The sequence below is a fragment of the Oncorhynchus masou genome, chromosome 9 (assembly GCF_036934945.1).
Source record: "Oncorhynchus masou masou isolate Uvic2021 chromosome 9, UVic_Omas_1.1, whole genome shotgun sequence".
NCBI lineage: Eukaryota > Metazoa > Chordata > Actinopteri > Salmoniformes > Salmonidae > Oncorhynchus > Oncorhynchus masou.
In genome coordinates, this window is record NC_088220.1 from 18,131,305 (window position 1) to 18,155,114 (window position 23,810).

General features: G+C 49.9%; 1 protein-coding gene across 1 annotated transcript in view; it reads left to right on the forward strand.

Moving 5' to 3' along the window:
• The first annotated feature begins 1,816 nt into the window (after positions 1-1,816).
• The window catches only part of ints6l (integrator complex subunit 6 like), a 40,088-nt gene continuing 18,094 nt past the window's right edge, over positions 1,817-23,810 (forward strand). The window contains exons 1-4 of the mRNA XM_064973355.1: positions 1,817-2,127; positions 2,243-2,320; positions 22,187-22,336; positions 23,507-23,596. Coding sequence (XP_064829427.1) covers positions 2,017-2,127; positions 2,243-2,320; positions 22,187-22,336; positions 23,507-23,596 — 429 coding nt within the window. The 5' untranslated portion in view covers positions 1,817-2,016. The remainder of the gene's footprint in view (positions 2,128-2,242; positions 2,321-22,186; positions 22,337-23,506; positions 23,597-23,810) is intronic.

Below are 23,810 nucleotides of genomic sequence, written 5' to 3' on the forward strand. Positions count from 1 at the left end.
AGGGAGAAGGAATTCCGCCAGAGTATATTCATTACGTCATCAGTGTTCCTACGGTGACATTATAATATGGAGTATGGACACACTGTACTTACCTGCTGTTAAAGCCACTTTAAATAAAATGTGTCAACTGGGCAAGACTTGATTCCTTGTCAAGCACTATTTTTCATGATTGAGTTAGTTCATTGCATTCTTTTGTTGCATGCTGTCATGTGGCTGGACCACATGTTCTACTTAGAGCCTCAGAGCAGGCCTTGATTCAGTTAACTCTTGACAAAGTCTGAAAGCATACTCAGTACTGGTGCAATTATAATACGAATACTACAAATAATGGTATCTTAAAGTCATATATTATTTGCTTTAATAACAACCTTTATATATATATATATCTATATCTATATATATTGGTTATTACACTCTAGACCACTTGTGCAGTGCACAAATGATTCTGAACAGGTGACAGGCCCATGCACCTGTCAATGTGCCTGCATTGATATGTAAATGTTGATAAAATAATAGTTAGGCAAAATAATAAATAGTAGGCAAGTGGTAGCCTGGTAATACCACCTTTAACATGTTCTGCTCTACTGTATTATACACGTTTTATAGGCCAAGGTTGAAATCATTCAACATTTGTGTTCAACAATATAGAGTCAACAAATGTCAACAATTGAGACCTATTGAAACACCAGGCTTGCATAATGCATAAACTGTTCATAAACTCTGTAGCCCATAAAGCTATGTTTGTGTGTTGTGTCATCAGTGATTATTATGCAAGATTGCTCACTTCCTGTAACCGATAAAGGGATCTATCGTAAATCTGCATGTAAATGTACTGGCAGCTATCACAGCAGTTTATTTTACTGCCTGCTACGTTTAGGTTAAGGACAGCAAGTCGACAACCCTCCCTCTCCGTCATATTCTGCCAAGTACACTAGTCTCTAGTTAAGACAGTCACAAAGTCAAAATTGGCAACGACAAAATAAGCTTATTAGCAGTGTGGTAAGGTTAGGTAAATCGAATTGCAAGAAGATAAATGGTAAAAATGGGCGGGGTTTAGCCATAATTATGACTTTGTGGTTGTGTTAACTAGTGATGACCCAAACAGGCAGAGGGGCGGTCGTTGCATATGTCCCTGACCAAAAAAAACTAAAAGGTTTTGGTAAACAGTGTGGCTCCGACTGTCTTTAAAACGTGTTCTACAGAAATTACACAACGATTCCCAAGTAGCAGAAACATAAAATAAGGAGCCATGATGAGGCAGCAGCAGAACATTCACCTTTCGTGCAAGCACGCATTCGCACTGGAGCTTTTGCATTTTGCAATATGGCGCTTCGAGGTGCTGCTTGCACAGAGGAGATTTAACATGGAGGGGAAGGCACGATTATTATCAAAATCGTACGGTGATGCGACTCTCTCGCACCCTCCCCCACCAAGACAGCAAAACGGGAACGAGGGATGGGGGGTCGTCGTCCTTTATGTTCAACTATCCCATACCACTAATTAACACTCGCAAATTATGAGGTCATATTGCTTTTTTAGTATATGTTGTATGTATGTGGTCATTACAACGTTATACTATGCAGAATAGAGTGGCCATATCATCAATATTTGTATTAATGTATCTTCTTGCAACAGTACATGTATCCCCTCTCTGAATGATCCTCTGCTTAGCAGAACAAGAACCGAGAAACCATCTCGACCTCATTATTACATATTTATGCACGGCAGGGAGTGGCCACTGTGGTCAGGCTCAACCAATACAATCGCAGCGGTGAAAGGAAGGCGTTTCACTCTGTTCGGAAGATAACTTCTCTAACAGCGCTAACCCAGCAGTGCTTAGGAAAGACAGATAGAGTCAGGCAGCGGCAAGGGGTGGCTGTACGACCCTCTTTTGGGGGGGGTCTGATTATTACAAAAAAATATACACACATATATGCATGCCCCGGCCGCAAGATAGGTCATATGACGATAATAGGTATTTTAGAAAGCATATAACTATATATCTATACATTTAAGATGCCTATTTTACTTTTCCTGATAGACACGTCCGCTTCTATGAATCAGCGCACTTATTTGGGTACGACGTATCTGGACATTGCTAAAGGCGCGGTTGAGATCTTTATGAAGGTAAAGAATAATTTTACCCCAATTTTTTCAGCTTACTATTTGCCTTGATAGTGTTGAGGGTCCCTTTGACATATTCAGTCGAAATTAACATGTATTGTTTCGTTTTCTTTAACAGCTGCGTGCCCGAGACCCGGCTAGTAGAGGCGACAGGTACATGCTAGTTACATTCGATGATCCACCATACGGAGTTAAGGTAAATAAATACTGTTAAATTGTTTTATATGTGATTAAGGCGCGGATATTTTGCTGGCAGTGAGACTTTACTGTCCCTCTGGTTTGTAGCTGCGGGTTGGGCGGCCTCCCGGTGGCGAAAACGGCAAATTTTTGTAAAAAATATCCGCAGACCGGTGCAGCGCTGCCTCTGAACATGGCGGACATTTTGCTTTTGTGTTGGGAGAGCTCTCGGGCGCTGAGATGGAGGCGGAGAGATATATTATCTATCGTGACGTCTCTATTTCTGTGGGCTAACTCATCCTGGATTGGTCAACTGGCCTGCACCTCTTCACGAGTCCTCCTGTTGCCTTCGTTCTGTGGCTAAACTCTATGCACTCGCATTGGCCAATGTGGACTGGGCGACTCAAACTTATTTGATTTGACAAAACCTCCTTTATCATATAACATGATCATGTTCACACGACACTCAATATTTTCATTTAAATCTGGTAAGGTGCCCATTCTGTAGTTTACACTATCATAACTTCATAATGATCAAATGCCCTTATAAAGTGTCAACATCATAACCTCCCCCAGTCTGTATACACACCATCATCATTAAAATGGTTAATGTGAAGGTTAAAGGTTAGGATAGGGAGGTCTCAAGGATCAGGATAGAGATGACCATTTCCCAATGCCCCCACCCTCAGCCTTGCACTCGTAGTATAAACAGGTTCCCTTTTCTTATATAGAAATAAAACATCCTAACCCATGCCAATAATTAAGCAACAGGCAGAGGCAGCAGGTAGTAATGTTTACAAAATCAAATTTTATCAAATCAAATTTCATGTAATAATGTGGCATATGCACATAAGCACATATGACTCCTTATGGGTAGTTATAGAATGTTCTTTCTGCCACCACCGTGCAAGCAGTACCGGTGCACTAAGTCTGGGACCAACAGGACCCTGAACAGCTTCTACCCCCATAAGACTACTAAATAGTTAGTCAAAATAGTTGACCAATAGCTACCCGGACTATCTGCATTGACTCTTTTTGCACTAAATCTTTTTGACTCATCACATATGCTGCTGTTACTACTGTTTGTTATCTATCTTGTTGCCTAGTTACTTTATCCCTACCTATATGTACATATCTACCTAAATTACCTCGTACCCCTGCACATCGACTTGGCGCTGGTACCCCATGTATATAACCAAGTTATTGTTACTCATTGTGTATTTATTATTACTTTTTTTATTACATGTTTTACCCTTTCTATTATTTCTCAATTTTTTTCTCTCTGCAATTTGGGAACGGCCCGTAAATTAACATTTCACTGTTAGTTTACACATGTTGTTTATAAGGCATGTGACAAATACAATTGGATTTGTTTTGATATCCAATTCAAATCTGCCCCAAAGCAGGAAAAGATGGAGTAAAATATGTTCTCCATTTTAGTGTATGTGAGTGGCAGCTAACACCAACGCTCTCAAACATGGAAATAATATTTCAATGACAAGTTCTCTCAGTTTACAAAACAATTAGATGTGACTGTTCGAATTAACCCATATAAATCATGCAGTCACTGCAGCAGCTAGCTTTATCATTGGGATGTCAGTGTAACATTACACCAGACTTAGGAACATGAATAAGCAGTTGGGGCTAACTTTCTGTCAAGTATCTGACAGCATTTTTACATTTGAGTCTTTTAGCAGACACTCTTATCCAGAGTGACTTACAGTTAGTGCATTCATCTTATTAAGATAACCATGTATTAATCCTATATGAATTCACTGTCACATGTCTATTCATGCACTCTTGTTGGGGATGGGCACATATTTTGTATAATAGTCAAATGAGTAGTGCTGAAGTGCATTGCATGTAGCCTATGTTATAATGAATGTGTAAAGGCCAAGTGTATGAAACTGCATTGTTGCTTCTTTCATGTGCAACGTTGCCAATGTGCAGAAGGTGTGCCTGCATCAGTGTATGCTGCTGTAGTTTTATGGTTTGACAGTGACAGTACTGTAGAGTGGCTTATTCCCTGGCACTTCATTAGCTTTGTCTCTCTGGCAGGTGGCCAGACATCCTCCCAGGGCTTTTCTACACCCCCCTCCCTCCAATGCATACACATATCGCCTCCTCCTTCACCAGGTCTTCTTCCTCTCCATCCAAGGATAGGTGGTGGTTCATTAGCTATTCCATTTCACATTCCTTGGTGTCAGAGCTTGTTCAGTTTCTGTTTCTGTATTAAATGACCAGATAGGCCTATAAAGCTTCATTGTCTTCAGAATTTTCCTTGAGGGCATTTTTCCTGATTTGTTGCATATTAATGGATTATTATCAAGGGACTTTTGATGAAACTATTCAAAAGCAGAAGTGCTAAGCGTTCTGGGAAATAACTAGCTAACTGCATGTCTACTGACTTTTTTTCTAGGCACTTTGGAGAGAAAGCTCCTCCCTGTGTTAGGTTTTGACAACCAGACAAACAGATTTTGCCCAACAATAACCCAGCCTGTAATGTCTTGCCTACATTGCCTGGTGCGAGATGGAATCTGACTACTGAACTTCTGCACTTCAACTGAGCAGTGTGGCTGTTTAGCCCTGTTTTATTATTCATAAGCTATTCAGCCACCAATAAGAGAGGAGTTCCATGGAGACGCTGCTGGATAAAGACAATGCTGTCTTTTCCTCCTCCCCCTGAGTTCACTTGTTGTCCCGTTCCTGGACAGTCGAGAGGAGGTCATTCTTCTCTTCCTCTTCCTCCTCCTGCCCCAGCTCTGACATTACTTTTCTCACTTGGATTTTTTTTCTCTTTCACACTCCTTTCCTCTCTAGCATGACATGTTATTAGGCAGGAGATGTGTACTGTGTGTACGCTATGCATGCTGAAGCAGTTCATCCACGTTCTGTCATAAAGAGCACATGTTCAACTTCATAAAAAAACGTGACAGGGTTGACCGTAAAAGGGTTGACAATTTCATCTTAAATCAGCTATAAATCCCCTTGTTACAGGAGGAATGGAGTCTTGTTGTCTTGTTGTGTTCAACAAGTAGTGGCAATTGAGTTCATTGTTAAAACATTTCTAGCCTGTCTATCTATGGGTAACAGGGTTGACGTGTTATACTCGACTCATTCACTTTTCCATCACAAAATGGCCAAAAAAAGTACCTGCTTTTACACTATGATTTGACTATTAGATGTTCAATGTTTCTTTTGAAAAAACATTTTGCAAAAGGAATAGTTTCACCACATTAAAACGAGAGTTCACTTCATGTAATAGGACAGACGCAAATTAATCACTAATCACATGAAATAGATATAATGTTCAGGAAAGACTTTGTCAAAGCAACAAGATAACTAGGGCTTTATAATGATAGTGAAAACCTTTGGAAATGTTAGGGTTAAGTGGGTTACAATTTTCCTGGAAGTCACAGAAGGTGCATGGGGGGACATGTCAATATGCTGAATTTTGGCATTTTAGCAAGTCGTTATTCATATTTAAAAAATCTGATTAATTGAATTATCCATGTGGTCTATATTACAGGCCACTTCATTTAATATAACAGGCTTTTAAAATTAAATAACAAAGGGATGCAAAAGGCAGTCTTTTCGTGAAATGACTCCAAATGTTTAACATTGTGTTATAATAATTCAGGCTTGTGTTTACACAAACCTGACCGGTACATCCAGGGCTGTCATTCACATACCTGACCGGTACATCCAGGGCTGTCATTCACATGCCTGACCGGTACATCCAGGGCTGTCAGTCACATACCTGACCGGTACATCCAGGGCTGTCATTCACATGCCTGACCGGTACATCCAAGGCTGTCATTCACATACCTGACCGGTACATCCAAGGCTGTCATTCACATACCTGACCGGTACATCCAGGGCTGTCATTCACATACCTGACCGGTACATCCAAGGCTGTCATTCACATACCTGACCGGTACATCCAAGGCTGTCAGTCACATACCTGACCGGTACATCCTAGGCTGTCATTCACATACCTGACCGGTACATCCAAGGCTGTCATTCACATACCTGACCGGTACATCCAAGGCTGTCATTCACATACCTGACCGGTACATCCAAGGCTGTCATTCACATACCTGACCGGTACATCCAAGGCTGTCATTCACATGCCTGACCGGTACATCCAAGGCTGTCATTCACATACCTGACCGGTACATCCAAGGCTGTCATTCACATACCTGACCGGTACATCCAAGGCTGTCATTCACATACCTGACCGGTACATCCAAGGCTGTCATTCACATACCTGACCGGTACATCCAAGGCTGTCATTCACATACCTGACCGGTACATCCAAGGCTGTCATTCACATACCTGACCGGTACATCCAAGGCTGTCATTCACATACCTGACCGGTACATCCAAGGCTGTCATTCACATACCTGACCGGTACATCCAAGGCTGTCATTCACATACCTGACCGGTACATCCAAGGCTGTCATTCACATACCTGACCGGTACATCCAAGGCTGTCATTCACATACCTGACCGGTACATCCAAGGCTGTCATTCACATACCTGACCGGTACATCCAGGGCTGTCAGTCACATACCTGACCGGTACATCCAGGGCTGTCAGTCACATACCTGACCGGTACATCCAAGGCTGTCATTCACATACCTGACCGGTACATCCAGGGCTGTCATTCACATACCTGACCGGTACATCCAGGGCTGTCAGTCACATACCTGACCGGTACATCCAAGGCTGTCATTCACATGCCTGACCGGTATATCCAAGGCTGTCAGTCACATACCTGACCGGTACATCCAAGGCTGTCAGTCACATACCTGACCGGTACATCCAAGGCTGTCAGTCACATACCTGACCGGTACATCCAATCACATACCTGACCGGTACATCCAAGGCTGTCAGTCACATACCTGACCGGTACATCCAGGGCTGTCAGTCACATGCCTGACCAGTACATCCAGGGCTGTCAGTCACATACCTGACCGGTACATCCAGGGCTGTCATTCACATGCCTGACCGGTACATCCAGGGCTGTCATTCACATGCCTGACCAGTACATCCAGGGCTGTCAGTCACATAACTGACCGGTACATCCAAGGCTGTCAGTCACATACCTGACCGGTACATCCAAGGCTGTCAGTCACATACCTGACCGGTACATCCAGGGCTGTCAGTCACATACCTGACCGGTACATCCAAGGCTGTCAGTCACATACCTGACCGGTACATCCAGGGCTGTCATTCACATACCTGACCGGTACATCCAAGGCTGTCAGTCACATACCTGACCGGTACATCCAGGGCTGTCATTCACATACCTGACCGGTACATCCAGGGCTGTCATTCACATACCTGACCGGTACATCCAAGGCTGTCAGTCACATACCTGACCGGTACATCCAAGGCTGTCAGTCACATACCTGAGCGGTACATCCAGGGCTGTCATTCACATACCTGACCGGTACATCCAGGGCTGTCATTCACATACCTGACCGGTACATCCAAGGCTGTCAGTCACATACCTGACCGGTACATCCAAGGCTGTCAGTCACATACCTGACCGGTACATCCAGGGCTGTCATTCACATGCCTGACCGGTACATCCAGGGCTGTCAGTCACATACCTGACCGGTACATCCAAGGCTGTCAGTCACATACCTGACCGGTACATCCAGGGCTGTCATTCACATACCTGACCGGTACATCCAGGGCTGTCATTCACATACCTGACCAGTACATCCAGGGCTGTCATTCACATGCCTGACCAGTACATCCAGGGCTGTCAGTCACATACCTGACCGGTACATCCAGGTCTGAAATTCACATGCCTGACCGGTACATCCAGGGCTGTCATTCACATACCTGACCGGTACATCCAGGGCTGTCATTCACATACCTGACCATTACATCCAGAGCTGTCATTCATATACCTGACCGGTACATCCAGGGCTGTCATTCACATACCTGACCGGTACATCCAGGGCTGTCATTCACATACCTGACCAGTACATCCAGGGCTGTCAGTCACATACCTGACCAGTACATCCAGGGCTGTCATTCACATACCTGACCGGTACATCCAGGGCTGTCATTCACATACCTGACCAGTACATCCAGGGCTGTCAGTCACATACCTGACCAGTACATCCAGGGCTGTCATTCACATACCTGACCGGTACATCCAGGGCTGTCATTCACATACCTGACCATTACATCCAGGGCTGTCATTCACATACCTGACCGGTACATCCAGGGCTGTCAGTCACATGCCTGACCGGTACATCCAGGGCTGTCAGTCACATACCTGACCGGTACATCCAGGGCTGTCAGTCACATACCTGACCGGTACATCCAGGGCTGTCATTCACATACCTGACCGGTACATCCAGGGCTGTCAGTCACATACCTGACCGGTACATCCAGGGCTGTCAGTCACATACCTGACCGTACATCCAGGGCTGTCATTCACATACCTGACCGGTACATCCAGGGCTGTCAGTCACATACCTGACCGGCATCCAGGGCTGTCATTCACATACCTGACCGGTACATCCAGGACTGTCATTCACATACCTGACCGGTACATCCAAGGCTGTCAGTCACATACCTGACCGGTACATCCAAGGCTGTCAGTCACATACCTGACCGGTACATCCAGGGCTGTCATTCACATGCCTGACCGGTACATCCAGGGCTGTCAGTCACATACCTGACCGGTACATCCAAGGCTGTCAGTCACATACCTGACCGGTACATCCAGGGCTGTCATTCACATACCTGACCGGTACATCCAGGGCTGTCATTCACATACCTGACCAGTACATCCAGGGCTGTCATTCACATGCCTGACCAGTACATCCAGGGCTGTCAGTCACATACCTGACCGGTACATCCAGGTCTGAAATTCACATGCCTGACCGGTACATCCAGGGCTGTCAGTCACATACCTGACCGGTACATCCAAGGCTGTCAGTCACATACCTGACCGGTACATCCAGGGCTGTCATTCACATACCTGACCGGTACATCCAGGGCTGTCATTCACATACCTGACCAGTACATCCAGGGCTGTCATTCACATGCCTGACCAGTACATCCAGGGCTGTCAGTCACATACCTGACCGGTACATCCAGGTCTGAAATTCACATGCCTGACCGGTACATCCAGGGCTGTCATTCACATACCTGACCGGTACATCCAGGGCTGTCATTCACATGCCTGACCAGTACATCCAGGGCTGTCAGTCACATACCTGACCGGTACATCCAGGGCTGTCATTCACATGCCTGACCAGTACATCCAGGGCTGTCAGTCACATACCTGACCGGTACATCCAGGGCTGTCATTCACATACCTGACCGGTACATCCAGGGCTGTCATTCACATGCCTGACCAGTACATCCAGGGCTGTCAGTCACATACCTGACCGGTACATCCAGGGCTGTCATTCACATGCCTGACCGGTACATCCAGAGCTGTCATTCATATACCTGACCGGTACATCCAGGGCTGTCATTCACATACCTGACCGGTACATCCAGGGCTGTCATTCACATACCTGACCAGTACATCCAGGGCTGTCAGTCACATACCTGACCAGTACATCCAGGGCTGTCATTCACATGCCTGACCGGTACATCCAGGGCTGTCATTCACATACCTGACCGGTACATCCAGGGCTGTCATTCACATGCCTGACCAGTACATCCAGGGCTGTCAGTCACATACCTGACCGGTACATCCAGGGCTGTCATTCACATGCCTGACCAGTACATCCAGGGCTGTCAGTCACATACCTGACCGGTACATCCAGGGCTGTCATTCACATACCTGACCGGTACATCCAGGGCTGTCATTCACATGCCTGACCAGTACATCCAGGGCTGTCAGTCACATACCTGACCGGGGGCTGTCATTCACATGCCTGACCGGTACATCCAGAGCTGTCATTCATATACCTGACCGGTACATCCAGGGCTGTCATTCACATACCTGACCGGTACATCCAGGGCTGTCATTCACATACCTGACCAGTACATCCAGGGCTGTCAGTCACATACCTGACCAGTACATCCAGGGCTGTCATTCACATACCTGACCGGTACATCCAGGGCTGTCATTCACATACCTGACCAGTACATCCAGGGCTGTCAGTCACATACCTGACCAGTACATCCAGGGCTGTCATTCACATACCTGACTGGTACATCCAGGGCTGTCATTCACATACCTGACCATTACATCCAGGGCTGTCATTCACATACCTGACCGGTACATCCAGGGCTGTCAGTCACATGCCTGACCGGTACATCCAGGGCTGTCAGTCACATACCTGACCGGTACATCCAGGGCTGTCAGTCACATACCTGACCGGTACATCCAGGGCTGTCATTCACATACCTGACCGGTACATCCAGGGCTGTCAGTCACATACCTGACCGATACATCCAGGGCTGTCAGTCACATACCTGACCGGTACATCCAGGGCTGTCATTCACATACCTGACCGGTACATCCAGGGCTGTCAGTCACATACCTGACCGGTACATCCAGGGCTGTCATTCACATACCTGACCGGTACATCCAGGGCTGTCATTCACATACCTGACCGGTACATCCAGGGCTGTCAGTCACATACCTGACCGGTACATCCAGGGCTGTCATTCACATACCTGACCGGTACATCCAGGGCTGTCATTCACATACCTGACCATTACATCCAGGGCTGTCATTCACATACCTGACCGGTACATCCAGGGCTGTCAGTCACATACCTGACCGGTACATCCAGGGCTGTCATTCAGTAATACAATGTGCATATAAGGAAGACTTCTGCCCTCTTTTTATGGGATTCTGGTTTAGGGCCACACATCCTAATAGTCATTCCTTGATGCTGTCTACTAAGGACTTTACTCCCACTGGGGCCTGTAGCGGGGCCTGTAGCGGGGTCTGTAGCGAGGTCTGTAGCGGGGTCTGTAGCGGTCTCTGTAGCGGGGTCTGTAGCGCGGTCTCTGTAGCAGGGTCTGTAGCAGGGTCTGTAGCGGTCTCTGTAGCAGGGTCTGTAGCGAGGTCTGTAGCGGGGCCTGTAGCGGGGTCTGTAGCGGGGGTCTGTAGCGAGGTCTGTAGGGGGCCTGTAGCGGGGCCTGTAGCGAGGTCGGGGGGCCTGTAGCGGGGTCTGTAGCGGGGCCTGTAGCGGGGCCTGTAGCGGGGCCTGTAGCGAGGTCTGTAGCGGGGCCTGTAGCGGGGCCTGTAGCGAGGTCTGTAGCGGGGCCTGTAGCGGGGCCTGTAGCGAGGTCTGTAGCGGGGCCTGTAGCGGGGTCTGTAGCGGGGCCTGTAGCGGGGTCTGTAGCGGGGCCTGTAGCGGGGCCTGTAGCGGGGCCTGTAGCGGGGTCTCCTGTAGCGGGTCTGTAGCGGGGCCTGTAGCAGGGTCTGTAGCGAGGTCTGTAGCGGGGTCTGTAGCGGGTCTGTAGCGGGGCCTGTAGCGGGGCCTGTAGCGGGTCTGTAGCGTAGGGGGCTGTAGCGGGGTCTGTAGCGAGGGGGCCTGTAGCGGGGTCTGTAGCGGGTCTGTAGCGGGGTCTGTAGCAGGGTCTGTAGCGAGGTCTGTAGCGGGGCCTGTAGCGGGGCCTGTAGCGGGGGGTCTGTAGCGGTCTCTGTAGCGGGGCCTGTAGGGCCTGTAGCGAGGTCTGTAGGGGGCCTGTCTGTAGCGAGGTCTGTAGGTCTGTAGCGGGGTCTGTAGCGGTGCCTGTAGCGGTCTCTGTAGCGGGTCTGTAGCGGGGCCTGTAGCGAGGTCTGTAGCGGGGCCTGTAGCGGTCTCTGTAGCGAGGTCTGTAGCGGGGCCTGGGGTCTCGGTCTCTGTAGCGGGTCTGTAGCGAGGTCTGTAGCGGGGCCTGTAGCGTAGCGGGGCCTGTAGCGGTCTGTAGCGGGGCCTGTCTGTAGCGGTCTGTAGCGGGGCCTGTAGGTCTGTAGCGGTCTGTGAGCGGGTCTGTAGCGAGGTCTGGTCTCTGTAGCAGGGTCTGTAGCGGGGTCTGTAGCGGGGCCTGTAGCAAGGTCTGTAGCGAGGCCTGTAGCGGGGCCTGTAGCGGGGTCTGTAGCGAGGTCTGTAGCGAGGTCTGTAGCGAGGTCTGTAGCGGGGCCTGTAGCGGGGCCTGTAGCGAGGTCTGTAGCGGGGCCTGTAGCGGGGCCTGTAGCGGGGCCTGTAGCGGGGCCTGTAGCGAGGTCTGTAGCGGGGCCTGTAGCGGGGCCTGTAGCGGGGTCTGTAGCGGGGCCTGTAGCGGGGCCTGTAGCGGGGTCTGTAGCGGGTTCTGTAGCGAGGTCTGTAGCTGGGCCTGTAGCGGGGCCTGTAGCGGGGTCTGTTGCGGGGCCTGTAGCGGTCTCTGTAGCGAGGTCTGTAGCGGTCTCTGTAGCGAGGTCTGTAGCGGGGCCTGTAGCGGTCTCTGTAGCGAGGTCTGTAGCGGTCTCTGTAGCGAGGTCTGTAGCGGGGCCTGTAGCGAGGTCTGTAGCGGGGCCTGTAGCGGTCTCTGTAGCGAGGTCTGTAGCGGTCTCTGTAGCGAGGTCTGTAGCGCGGTCTCTGTAGCGGGGTCTGTAGCGAGGTCTGTAGCGGGGCCTGTAGCGGGGCCTGTAGCGGGGCCTGTAGCAGGATCTGTAGCGAGGTCTGTAGCGGGGTCTGTAGCGGGGTCTGTAGCAGGGTCTGTAGCGGGGCCTGTAGCGGGGCCTGTAGCAAGGTCTGTAGCGAGGCCTGTAGCGGGGCCTGTAGCGGGGTCTGTAGCGAGGTCTGTAGCGGGGTCTGTAGCAGGGTCTGTAGCGAGGCCTGTAGCGGTCTCTGTAGCGAGGTCTGTAGCGGTCTCTGTAGCGAGGTCTGTAGCGCGGTCTCTGTAGCAGGGTCTGTAGCGAGGTCTGTAGCGGGGCCTGTAGCAAGGTCTGTAGCGAGGCCTGTAGCGGGGCCTGTAGCGGGGTCTGTAGCGAGGTCTGTAGCGGGGTCTGTAGCAGGGTCTGTAGCGAGGTCTGTAGCGGGGCCTGTAGCGAGGTCTGTAGCGGGGCCTGTAGCGGGGCCTGTAGCAGGGTCTGCGAGGTCTGTAGGGGGTCTGTAGCGGGGTCTGTAGCGGGGTCTGTAGCGGGGCCTGTCTGTAGCGGGGCCTGTAGCAGGGTCTGTAGCGAGGTCTGTAGCGGTCTCTGTAGCGGGGCCTGTAGCGGTCTCGGTAGCGAGGTCTGTAGCGGTCTCTGTAGCGAGGTCTGTAGCGGGGCCTGTAGCGAGGTCTGTAGCGGGGCCTGTAGCGGTCTCTGTAGCGGGTCTGTAGCGGTCTCTGAGCGAGGTCTGTAGCGCGGGTCTCTGTAGCAGGGTCTGTAGCGGGGCCTGTAGGTCTGTAGCGGGGCCTGTAGCAAGGTCTGTAGCGAGGTCCTGTAGCGGGGCCTGTAGCGGGGTCTGTAGCGAGGTCTGTAGCGGGTCTGTAGCGGGTCTGTAGCGAGGTCTGTAGCGGGGCCTGTAGCGGGGCCTGTAGCGAGCGGGTCTGTAGCGGGGTCTGTAGCCTGTAGCGGGGCCTGTAGCGGGGCCTGTAGCGGGTCTGTAGCGAGGTCTGTAGCGGGGCCTGTAGCGGGGCCTGTAGCGGGGTCTGTAGCAGGGCCTGTAGCGGGGCCTGTAGCGGGGTCTGTAGCGGGTTCTGTAGCGAGGTCTGTAGCTGGGCCTGTAGCGGGGCCTGTAGCGGGGTCTGTTGCGGGGCCTGTAGCGGTCTCTGTAGCGGGTCTGTAGCGGTCTCTGTAGCGTGGTCTGTAGCGGGGCCTGTAGCGGTCTCTGTAGCGAGGTCTGTAGCGGTCTCTGTAGCGAGGTCTGTAGCGGGGCCTGTAGCGTAGGTCTGTAGCGGGGCCTGTAGCGGTCTCTGTAGCGGGTCTGTAGGTCTGTAGCGGTCTCTGTAGCGAGGTCTGTAGCGGGTCTCTGTAGCGGGGTCTGTAGCGAGGTCTGTAGCGGGGCCTGTAGCGGGGCCTGTAGGGCCTGGGGCCTGTAGCAGGATCTGTCTGTAGCGAGGTCTGTAGCGGGGTCTGTAGGTCTGGGGTCTGTAGCAGGGTCTGTAGCGGGGCCTGTAGCGGGGCCTGTAGCAAGGTCTGTAGCGAGGCCTGTAGCGGGTCTGTAGCGGGGTCTGTAGCGGGTCTGTAGCGGGGTCTGTAGCGGGTCTGTAGCGGGGTCTGTAGGGTCTGTAGCGGGTCTCTGTAGCGAGGTCTGTAGCGGTCTCTGTAGCGAGGTCTGTAGCGCGGTCTCTGTAGCAGGGTCTGTAGCGAGGTCTGTAGCGGGGCCTGTAGCAAGGTCTGTAGCGGGGCCTGTAGCGGGGCCTGTAGCGGGGTCTGTAGCGAGGTCTGTAGCGGGGTCTGTAGCAGGGTCTGTAGCGAGGTCTGTAGCGGGGCCTGTAGCGGGGCCTGTAGCGAGGTCTGTAGCGGGGCCTGTAGCGGGGCCTGTAGCAGGGTCTGTAGCGAGGTCTGTAGCGGGGTCTGTAGCGGGGCCTGTAGCGGGGCCTGTAGCAGGGTCTGTAGCGAGGTCTGTAGCGGGGTCTGTAGCAGGGTCTGTAGCGGGGCCTGTAGGTCTGTAGCGGGGCCTGTAGCGGGGGTCTGTAGCGGGGCCTGTAGCGGGGCCTGTAGCGAGGTCTGTAGCGGGGCCTGTAGCGGGTCTGTAGCGAGGTCTGTAGCGGGGCCTGTAGCGGGGCCTGTAGCAGGTCTGTAGCGGGTCTGTAGCGAGGTCTGTAGCGGGGTCTGTAGCGGTCTCTGTAGCGGGGTCTGTAGCGAGGTCTGTAGCGGGGCCTGTAGCGGGTCTGTAGGGTCTGTAGCGGGGCCTGTAGCGGTCTCTGTAGCGGGTCTGTAGCGGTCTCTGTAGCGGGTCTGTAGCGGGGCCTGTAGCGGTCTCTGTAGCGAGGTCTGTAGCGGTCTCTGTAGGTCTGTTGTCTGTAGCGGGGTAGCGAGGTCTGTAGCGAGGTCTGTAGCGGGGCCTGTAGCGGGTCTCTGTAGCGAGGTCTGTAGCGGTCTCTGTAGCGAGGTCTGTAGCGCGGTCTGTAGCTGTAGCAGCGGTCTGTAGCGAGGTCTGTAGCGAGGTCTGTAGCGGGGCCTGTAGCAAGGTCTGTAGCGAGGCCTGTAGCGGGGCCTGTAGCGGGGACTGTAGCGGGGCCTGTAGCTCTGTAGGTCTGTAGCGGGGTCTGTAGCAGGGTCTGTAGCGAGGTCTGTAGCGGGGCCTGTAGCGGGGCCTGTAGCGAGGTCTGTAGCGGGGCCTGTAGCAGGGTCTGTAGCGAGGTCTGTAGCGGGGTCTGTAGCGGGTCTGTAGCGGGGCCTGTAGCGGGGCCTGTAGCAGGGTCTGTAGCGAGGTCTGTAGCGGGGTCTGTAGCAGGGTCTGTAGCGAGGTCTGTAGCGGGGCCTGTAGCGGGGCCTGTAGCGGGGCCTGTAGCGAGGTCTGTAGCGGGGCCTGTAGCGGGGCCTGTAGCGAGGTCTGTAGCGAGGTCTGTAGCGGGGCCTGTAACGGGGCCTGTAGCGAGGTCTGTAGCGGGGTCTGTAGCGGTCTCTGTAGCGGGGTCTGTAGCGAGGTCTGTAGCGGGGCCTGTAGCGAGGTCTGTAGCGGGGCCTGTAGCGGTCTCTGTAGCGAGGTCTGTAGCGGTCTCTGTAGCGAGGTCTGTAGCGGGGCCTGTAGCGGTCTCTGTAGCGAGGTCTGTAGCGGTCTCTGTAGCGAGGTCTGTAGCGGGGCCTGTAGCGAGGTCTGTAGCGGGGCCTGTAGCGGTCTCTGTAGCGAGGTCTGTAGTGGTCTCTGTAGCGAGGTCTGTAGCGCGGTCTCTGTAGCGAGGTCTGTAGCGGTCTCTGTAGCGAGGTCTGTAGCGCGGTCTCTGTAGCAGGGTCTGTAGCGAGGTCTGTAGCGGGGCCTGTAGCGAGGTCTGTAGCGGGGCCTGTAGCGGGGCCTGTAGCGAGGTCTGTAGCGAGGCCTGTAGCGGGGCCTGTAGCGGGGCCTGTAGCGAGGTCTGTAGCGGGGCCTTTAGCGGGGCCTGTAGCGAGGTCTGTAGCGGGGCCTGTAGCGGTCTCTGTAGCGAGGTCTGTAGCGGTCTCTGTAGCAGGGTCTGTAGCGAGGTCTGTAGCGAGGTCTGTAGCGGGGCCTGTAGCGGGGCCTGTAGCGAGGTCTGTAGCCGGGCCTGTAGCGGTCTCTGTAGCGAGGTCTGTAGCGGTCTCTGTAGCGGGGTCTGTAGCGGTCTCTGTAGCAGGGTCTGTAGCGAGGTCTGTAGCGGGGCCTGTAGCGGGGCCTGTAGCGGTCTCTGTAGCAGGGTCTGTAGCGGGGTCTGTAGCGGTCTCTGTAGCGGGGCCTGTAGCGAGGTCTGTAGCCGGGCCTGTAGCGGTCTCTGTAGCGAGGTCTGTAGCGGTCTCTGTAGCGGGGTCTGTAGCGGTCTCTGTAGCAGGGTCTGTAGCGGGGCCTGTAGCGGGGCCTGTAGCGGGGCCTGTAGCGGTCTCTGTAGCGAGGTCTGTAGCGAGGTCTGTAGCGGGGCCTGTAGCGGGGCCTGTAGCGGTCTCTGTAGCAGGGTCTGTAGCGGGGCCTGTAGCGAGGTCTGTAGCGGGGCCTGTAGCGGTCTCTGTAGCGAGGTCTGTAGCGAGGTCTGTAGCGGGGCCTGTAGCGGTCTCTGTAGCGAGGTCTGTAGCGGTCTCTGTAGCGAGGTCTGTAGCGAGGTCTGTAGCAGGGCCTGTAGCGGTCTCTGTAGCGAGGTCTGTAGCGAGGTCTGTAGCGAGGTCTGTAGCGGGGCCTGTAGCGGGGCCTGTAGCGGGGCCTGTAGCAGGGTCTGTAGCGAGGTCTATAGCGGTCTCTGTAGCAGGTTCTGTAGCGGGGTCTGTACTCGTGTCTGAAACCAACTCCGCTTCACTGGCTGTGAGTCTGTGACCCCTTCCCTTTGCCTTCCATATGATCACAGCTCTTTGGGCTTGTTAAGCAGCCTAGCTTTCACTGCAGTGATAGCTCTGACTTTTACCGTGCTCACGCTGCTCTCATCTCCTGCTCTCATGACCAGTTAGTTCATCACCACCCTTCTGAGTCAGAAATGCACAATGACATGATGCTTTCTTTTTCCATTCTACTGAATGGGTTTTGGTGCTTTCTGGTGGTGCTGTCTTGCCTGCTCAAGTTCCATGAATCAAGACCTCATCACGTGCCTTCAACCTGGCACATTTTGGTTCTGCTCCTTAACTAAAGGATCATGGGAACTTAATGTTTTTTATTTATAGGAGTCTGCTTTCCCATAACTGGGGCTTTTGCGTGGAACAAGTTGTTATCTGTCTGTTTATGGAAAGCGGTCTCCTGTCCTGCAGTCAGTATGTGCAGGAACCCAGCATGACTTAGCCTAGGCCCCAGCTGCTGTATCCTGGCTCATAGACTGCCACTGTTCTATCGGGGGTGGGGGGACCTAGCTATATTCAGCTGCTATACCCTGGCTCATAGACTACCACTGTTAAATTGGGGGTGGGGGGAGGCTTAGCTATATACAGACACAAGTACATATAACAGTTTTTGAAAATAAATAATTCATGATGATGTAATCACTTTTTTCATTGTGAATTTGATGTTGTCTTTTTCTTGGCACTCTAACTCGGTGTCTGGGTTGCCGAGAGACATTTGAAGACGATGATGTCAGTGCTGTAGGCTATCTCTATGTCTTGTGTCATGTTGTATTCCTGTTTCACCACATGGCATGAGGCGCAGCCCACAAATAAATAGCCGAGCACAATATAATGTTGACAATCCAGTCTCAATATCCTGACCCTTCCCCAAACGTCACAACATAAGCATAGTGGAGCACATTTTTTCTAATGCATTGACCCTCTTTCACTCTTTTTCATGTCTCCCTCCACCTGTTTTCCCTCCCTTTCCCACCCCACCCACCAGACAAGGTTGTCTTAAAACAAGGGACTCTGGTTGCACACTTATGCAGCCTATAATGAATTGTTGATTTGGAGGGGGGGGGGGAAAGGTTGGGCAGGTAAAATTGAATTACTCTTTCATTTGAATTATTGAGTGTGAGTTAAGAGTTAAGAGTTCTACGGTCTGCCAGTAGGGCTTTGTCTTCAGTTCTACAGCTTACCAGTAGGGCTTTGTCTTCAGTTCTACAGCTTACCAGTAGGGCTTTGTCTTCAGTTCTACAGCTTACCAGTAGGGCTTTGTCTTCAGTTCTACAGCCTACCAGTAGGGCTTTGTCTTTAGTTCTACAGCCTGCCAGTAGGGCTTTGTCTTCAGTTCTACAGCATGCCAGTAGGGCTTTGTCTTCAGTTCTACAGCTTACCAGTAGGGCTTTGTCTTTAGTTCTACGGCCTGCCAGTAGGGCTTTGTCTTCAGTTCTACAGCTTACCAGTAGGGCTTTGTCTTCAGTTCTACAGCCTACCAGTAGGGCTTTGTCTTTAGTTCTACAGCCTGCCAGTAGGGCTTTGTCTTCAGTTCTACAGCATGCCAGTAGGGCTTTGTCTTCAGTTCTACAGCCTACCAGTAGGGCTTTGTCTTTAGTTCTACAGCCTGCCAGTAGGGCTTTGTCTTCAGTTCTACAGCCTACCAGTAGGGCTTTGTCTTCAGTTCTACAGCCTACCAGTAGGGCTTTGTCTTCAGTTCTACAGCCTACCAGTAGGGCTTTGTCTTCAGTTCTACAGCCTGCCAGTAGGGCTTTGTCTTCAGTTCTACAGCCTACCAGTAGGGCTTTGTCTTCAGTTCTACAGCCTACCAGTAGGGCTTTGTCTTCAGTTCTACAGCTTACCAGTAGGGCTTTGTCTTTAGTTCTACAGCCTGCCAGTAGGGCTTTGTCTTCAGTTCTACAGCCTACCAGTAGGGCTTTGTCTTCAGTTCTACAGCTTACCAGTAGGGCTTTGTCTTTAGTTCTACAGCCTACCAGTAGGGCTTTGTCTTCAGTTCTACAGCCTGCCAGTAGGGCTTTGTCTTCAGTTCTACAGCCTGCCAGTAGGGCTTTGTCTTCAGTTCTACAGCATGCCAGTAGGGCTTTGTCTTCAGTTCTACAGCTTACCAGTAGGGCTTTGTCTTTAGTTCTACGGCCTGCCAGTAGGGCTTTGTCTTCAGTTCTACAGCTTACCAGTAGGGCTTTGTCTTCAGTTCTACAGCCTACCAGTAGGGCTTTGTCTTTAGTTCTACAGCCTGCCAGTAGGGCTTTGTCTTCAGTTCTACAGCATGCCAGTAGGGCTTTGTCTTCAGTTCTACAGCCTACCAGTAGGGCTTTGTCTTTAGTTCTACAGCCTGCCAGTAGGGCTTTGTCTTCAGTTCTACAGCCTACCAGTAGGGCTTTGTCTTTAGTTCTACAGCCTACCAGTAGGGCTTTGTCTTCAGTTCTACAGCCTACCAGTAGGGCTTTGTCTTCAGTTCTACAGCCTGCCAGTAGGGCTTTGTCTTCAGTTCTACAGCTTACCAGTAGGGCTTTGTCTTTAGTTCTACAGCCTACCAGTAGGGCTTTGTCTTTAGTTCTACAGCCTGCCAGTAGGGCTTTGTCTTTAGTTCTACAGCCTTCTTTATTTATTTATTTTTGTTCAACATTATTTAACTAGGCAACAAATTCTTATTGACAATGATGGCCTACAGCGGCCCAACCCGGAGGATGCTGGGCCAATTGCATTTCTTCTACAGTGAAGGAATGCAACATGCTACTTCACATATACAACTGCTTTAGCATTGTTTTATGCTATTTTTCACTACTTCATACGTACATTGGAGTAAACACAATCTAGAGGTTAGATATAATAACTTATGCCTTGTATCCAAGGACTACAAACACTTCAAAGTTAAGCCAACTCTGTCCTGTTGTATTTCCTGCTCAGTGTCCATGTCACCTCCAAACTCCCACCCTCTATTTCTCTCTTCCTCTTTCTCCTCCTCTCTCTCTTTCGGAAGCATGGTACCGCTTACGGTGGGGCTGGTAAGCCTGCAGGTCATCCGTAGATTAAGCATAATGCTGTAACAGTAAGGTACTTGACCTCAGTGGAGGAAAGAGCGAAAGCAGCCACTCACTCACACTCCTCTACTAGGCTACTCTCCTACGGGAAAGCCCCGGTCTCGTGGGAAAGCCCTGGTCTCGTGGGAAAGCCCTGGTCTCATAGGAAAGGCCTGGTCTCATATGAAAGCCCTGGTCTCATGGGATGAGCAGCTTCAGGAAGTGCTTCAGCAAGAGCCAATAGTGGCCATTACTTTGTGTTTTCTGAGATATTTTCTACATTACAAATAGACCTACCATTTTCAAACCAAGCACTCTAAAGGCATAACCTAAGGAAGATGTAATCTCGTAGCTTCATAGTATCATAAACATATTATTTTAAGGGATAGTTTACCTAAATTACAAAATTACTCACTGGTTTCCTTACAGTGTAAGTATTCTATGGACAAGGTATGACAGCAATCCATGCTTTGGTTTAGTTTCCCTGGCACTGTTTCCACATGCTAACGTTTTAGCATTTTTGGCACAAATCCCATTTATGTCAAGGGACCGATATTAGCATTTTTTGCACATCATATCCAAATTAGCTAAAAGTATCTAACATTGATTGTGAAGCTCAGCAAAGTCACTTATAGATGATTTTAACATGATCCGTGAAAAATGCTAATTTTGGTCCCATGACTTGAATGGGATTTGTGCCACAAATGCTTAAACGTGAGCATGTGGAAACCGTGCCAGCTAAAACTAAACCAAAGCATGTATTGCTGTCATACATTGTCCATAGACTGCTTGCAGGGCAAGGAACCAATTAGTGTTTTGTCATTTGGATGATCTAACCCTTTAATATAGAGCCTAATGTATGATAAATATATTTCATCTGTTGTGATAATACATATTTTCTTTAGCCTATATGAGTATGGAGCTTTTACTGTATGTCTTTAACCCAGCACTAATATGTTTAATGTGAGTCAGTGTGTGGTTGTCTTTAACCCAGCACTAATATGTTTAATATGAGTCAGTGTGTGGTTGTCTTTAACCCAGCACTAATATGTTTAATGTGAGTCAGTGTGTGGTTGTCTTTAACCCAGCACTAATATGTTTAATGTGAGTCAGTGTGTGGTTGTCTTTAACCCAGCACTAATATGTTTAATATGAGTCAGTGTGTGGTTGTCTTTAACCCAGCACTAATATGTTTAATATGAGTCAGTGTGTGGTTGTCTTTAACCCAGCACTAATATGTTTAATATGAGTCAGTGTGTGGTTGTCTTTAACCCAGCACTAATATGTTTAATATGAGTCAGTGTGTGGTTGTCTTTAACCCAGCACTAATATGTTTAATATGAGTCAGTGTTTAATATGTCAGTGTGTTGTCTTTAACCCAGCACTAATATGTTTAATGTGAGTCAGTGTGTGGTTGTCTTTAACCCAGCACTAATATGTTTAATATGAGTCAGTGTGTGGTTGTCTTTAACCCATGTTTAATATGAGTCACTAACCCAGCACTAATATTTTAATATGAGTCAGTGTGTTGTTGTCTTTAACCCAGCACTAATATGTTTAATGTGAGTCAGTGTGTGGTTGTCTTTAACCCAGCACTAATATGTTTAATATGAGTCTGTGTGTTTGTTTTGCGTGCAAACATGCCTCTGTGCTCTGGGGTCAATGTAATGTAATACTGTCTGTGTATGTGTGTGTAAGAGTGAGCGTGTGTATGTTGTGTCCACTTTCATGACTGGTGTTTATGTGGGTTGATCATGCAGTGTATTGTGATGACGCAACACTCCCTCTGTCTGCCTGAGTATGCAATGTACTGCATTCCCTTCATGTGATATGTGTGTGTGTGTGTCCACTTTGACTGTGTTTATGTGGGTTGATGTGTATTGTGATGTGTGTGAGTATGCAATGTGTTCCCTTCATGTGATATGTGTGTGTGTGTGTGTGTGTGTTTGACACACTATCTCTGTGTGTATTTCAGGCGGGCTGGAAGGAGAACCATGCCACGTTTATGAGTGAACTGAAGAACCTGCAGGCGTCTGGACTGACAACTCTGGGTCACGCTCTCCGTGCGGCATTTGACCTACTCAACCTAAACCGCCTTGTCTCTGGCATCGACAACTATGGACAGGTATTCCTGACACTCAACCCTCTACACCTTTAAATATAACATACTTTAGTATAAAGTACATCACCCAGGTCATAGAAATAGTATGTATTTCCCCAAATATATCCTGTGGAATATCAGGCAATAGTTAACTTTTTAAACATATTATTATGCACAAGCATTGTGTACAATAGCATGCAATACAGTGCATATAGATTTGAGGAATATTCCGTTTGTGTATGTATTTGTCTATATCAGCCAATCAGCCAATATGAGCAGTATTAGACCATTAGGGCTAGGCTAGCGGTTAACATCGGGAGTATGTAAATCTTCTTAGTCTTTCTCAGGTAGCATAGTGGTTAGAGCAGTGGGCCAGTAACCGAAAGGTTGCTGGATCGAATCCCCGAGCTGACAAGGTAAAAACCTGCCGTTCTGACCATGAACAAGGCAGTTAACTTACTGTTCCTCGGTAGGCCGTCATTGTAAATAAGAATTTGTTCTTAACTGACTTGCCTAATTAAATAAAGGTTAAATAAATAAAACATATATATCTAAAAAATCTTGCTGGTAGTGTGTGTGTTTGTGTGTAAATAAGAGAATGCTGGCGGTAGGAAGCTCAGCAGCTAAGGAGTTGGACCTGTAGCCTCAAGGTGTCCGGTTCGATTCCCGGGCCGGGTGCTAGAAAAAGGGCAAAATTAAACTGGCAACTTGAGGGCTACTCTGGGTTCACACCCTCAAGACATTCCCCTACTGTTGGGCATTTGAGCAAGGCACTTAACCCCACAACCCTGTACTCTTCTCAACTGTCTGTTTGGTGTCTGGTGGGGGGGGGCTGAGAACACAAGACAATATTTAGTGGTTCTGTGGAACATCTGGACAATAAAGTTGTATTGTATATCACAGAAGGTTGATGGCACCTTAATTGGGGAGGACGGGTTTGTGGTAATGGCTGGAGCGGAATTTGTGGAATGGTATCAAATATATCAAACGCATAGTTTTCATGTGTTTGTTGCCATTCCATTGGCTCCATTCCGGCCATTAGTATGAGCTGTCCTCCCCTCAGCAGCCTCCACTGTTGTATGTAGTCCAGGGAAAGAGCCTCTGTCCTCACAGAGTACCAAAACGACAATCATCTCTCAGCCTGACCAACAGCAAACAGTTTTTTAACCCATGAACTTCCCTGTCTATCCTCAGGGCCGTAACCCATTCTTTCTGGAGCCTTCGGTGATCATCACCATCACGGATGGGAACAAACTGACTCACACCTCTGGGGTGCCGGATGAGGTGAGCGAGGACAATGGTCGTTCCTCTGACTGGTTAACTGTAAGTCAGAGGCCGTGCTCATAAAGCGTCTCAAAGAAAAAGTGCTGATCTAGGATCAGGTCCCCCTGTCCATGTGATCTTATTAAGGAAAAACTGATCCTAAGTTAGCACTTCTACTCTGAGAAGCTTGATACATATGGCCCCAGGTTTAAAAGCAGTGGACTGTGGTCCTGGC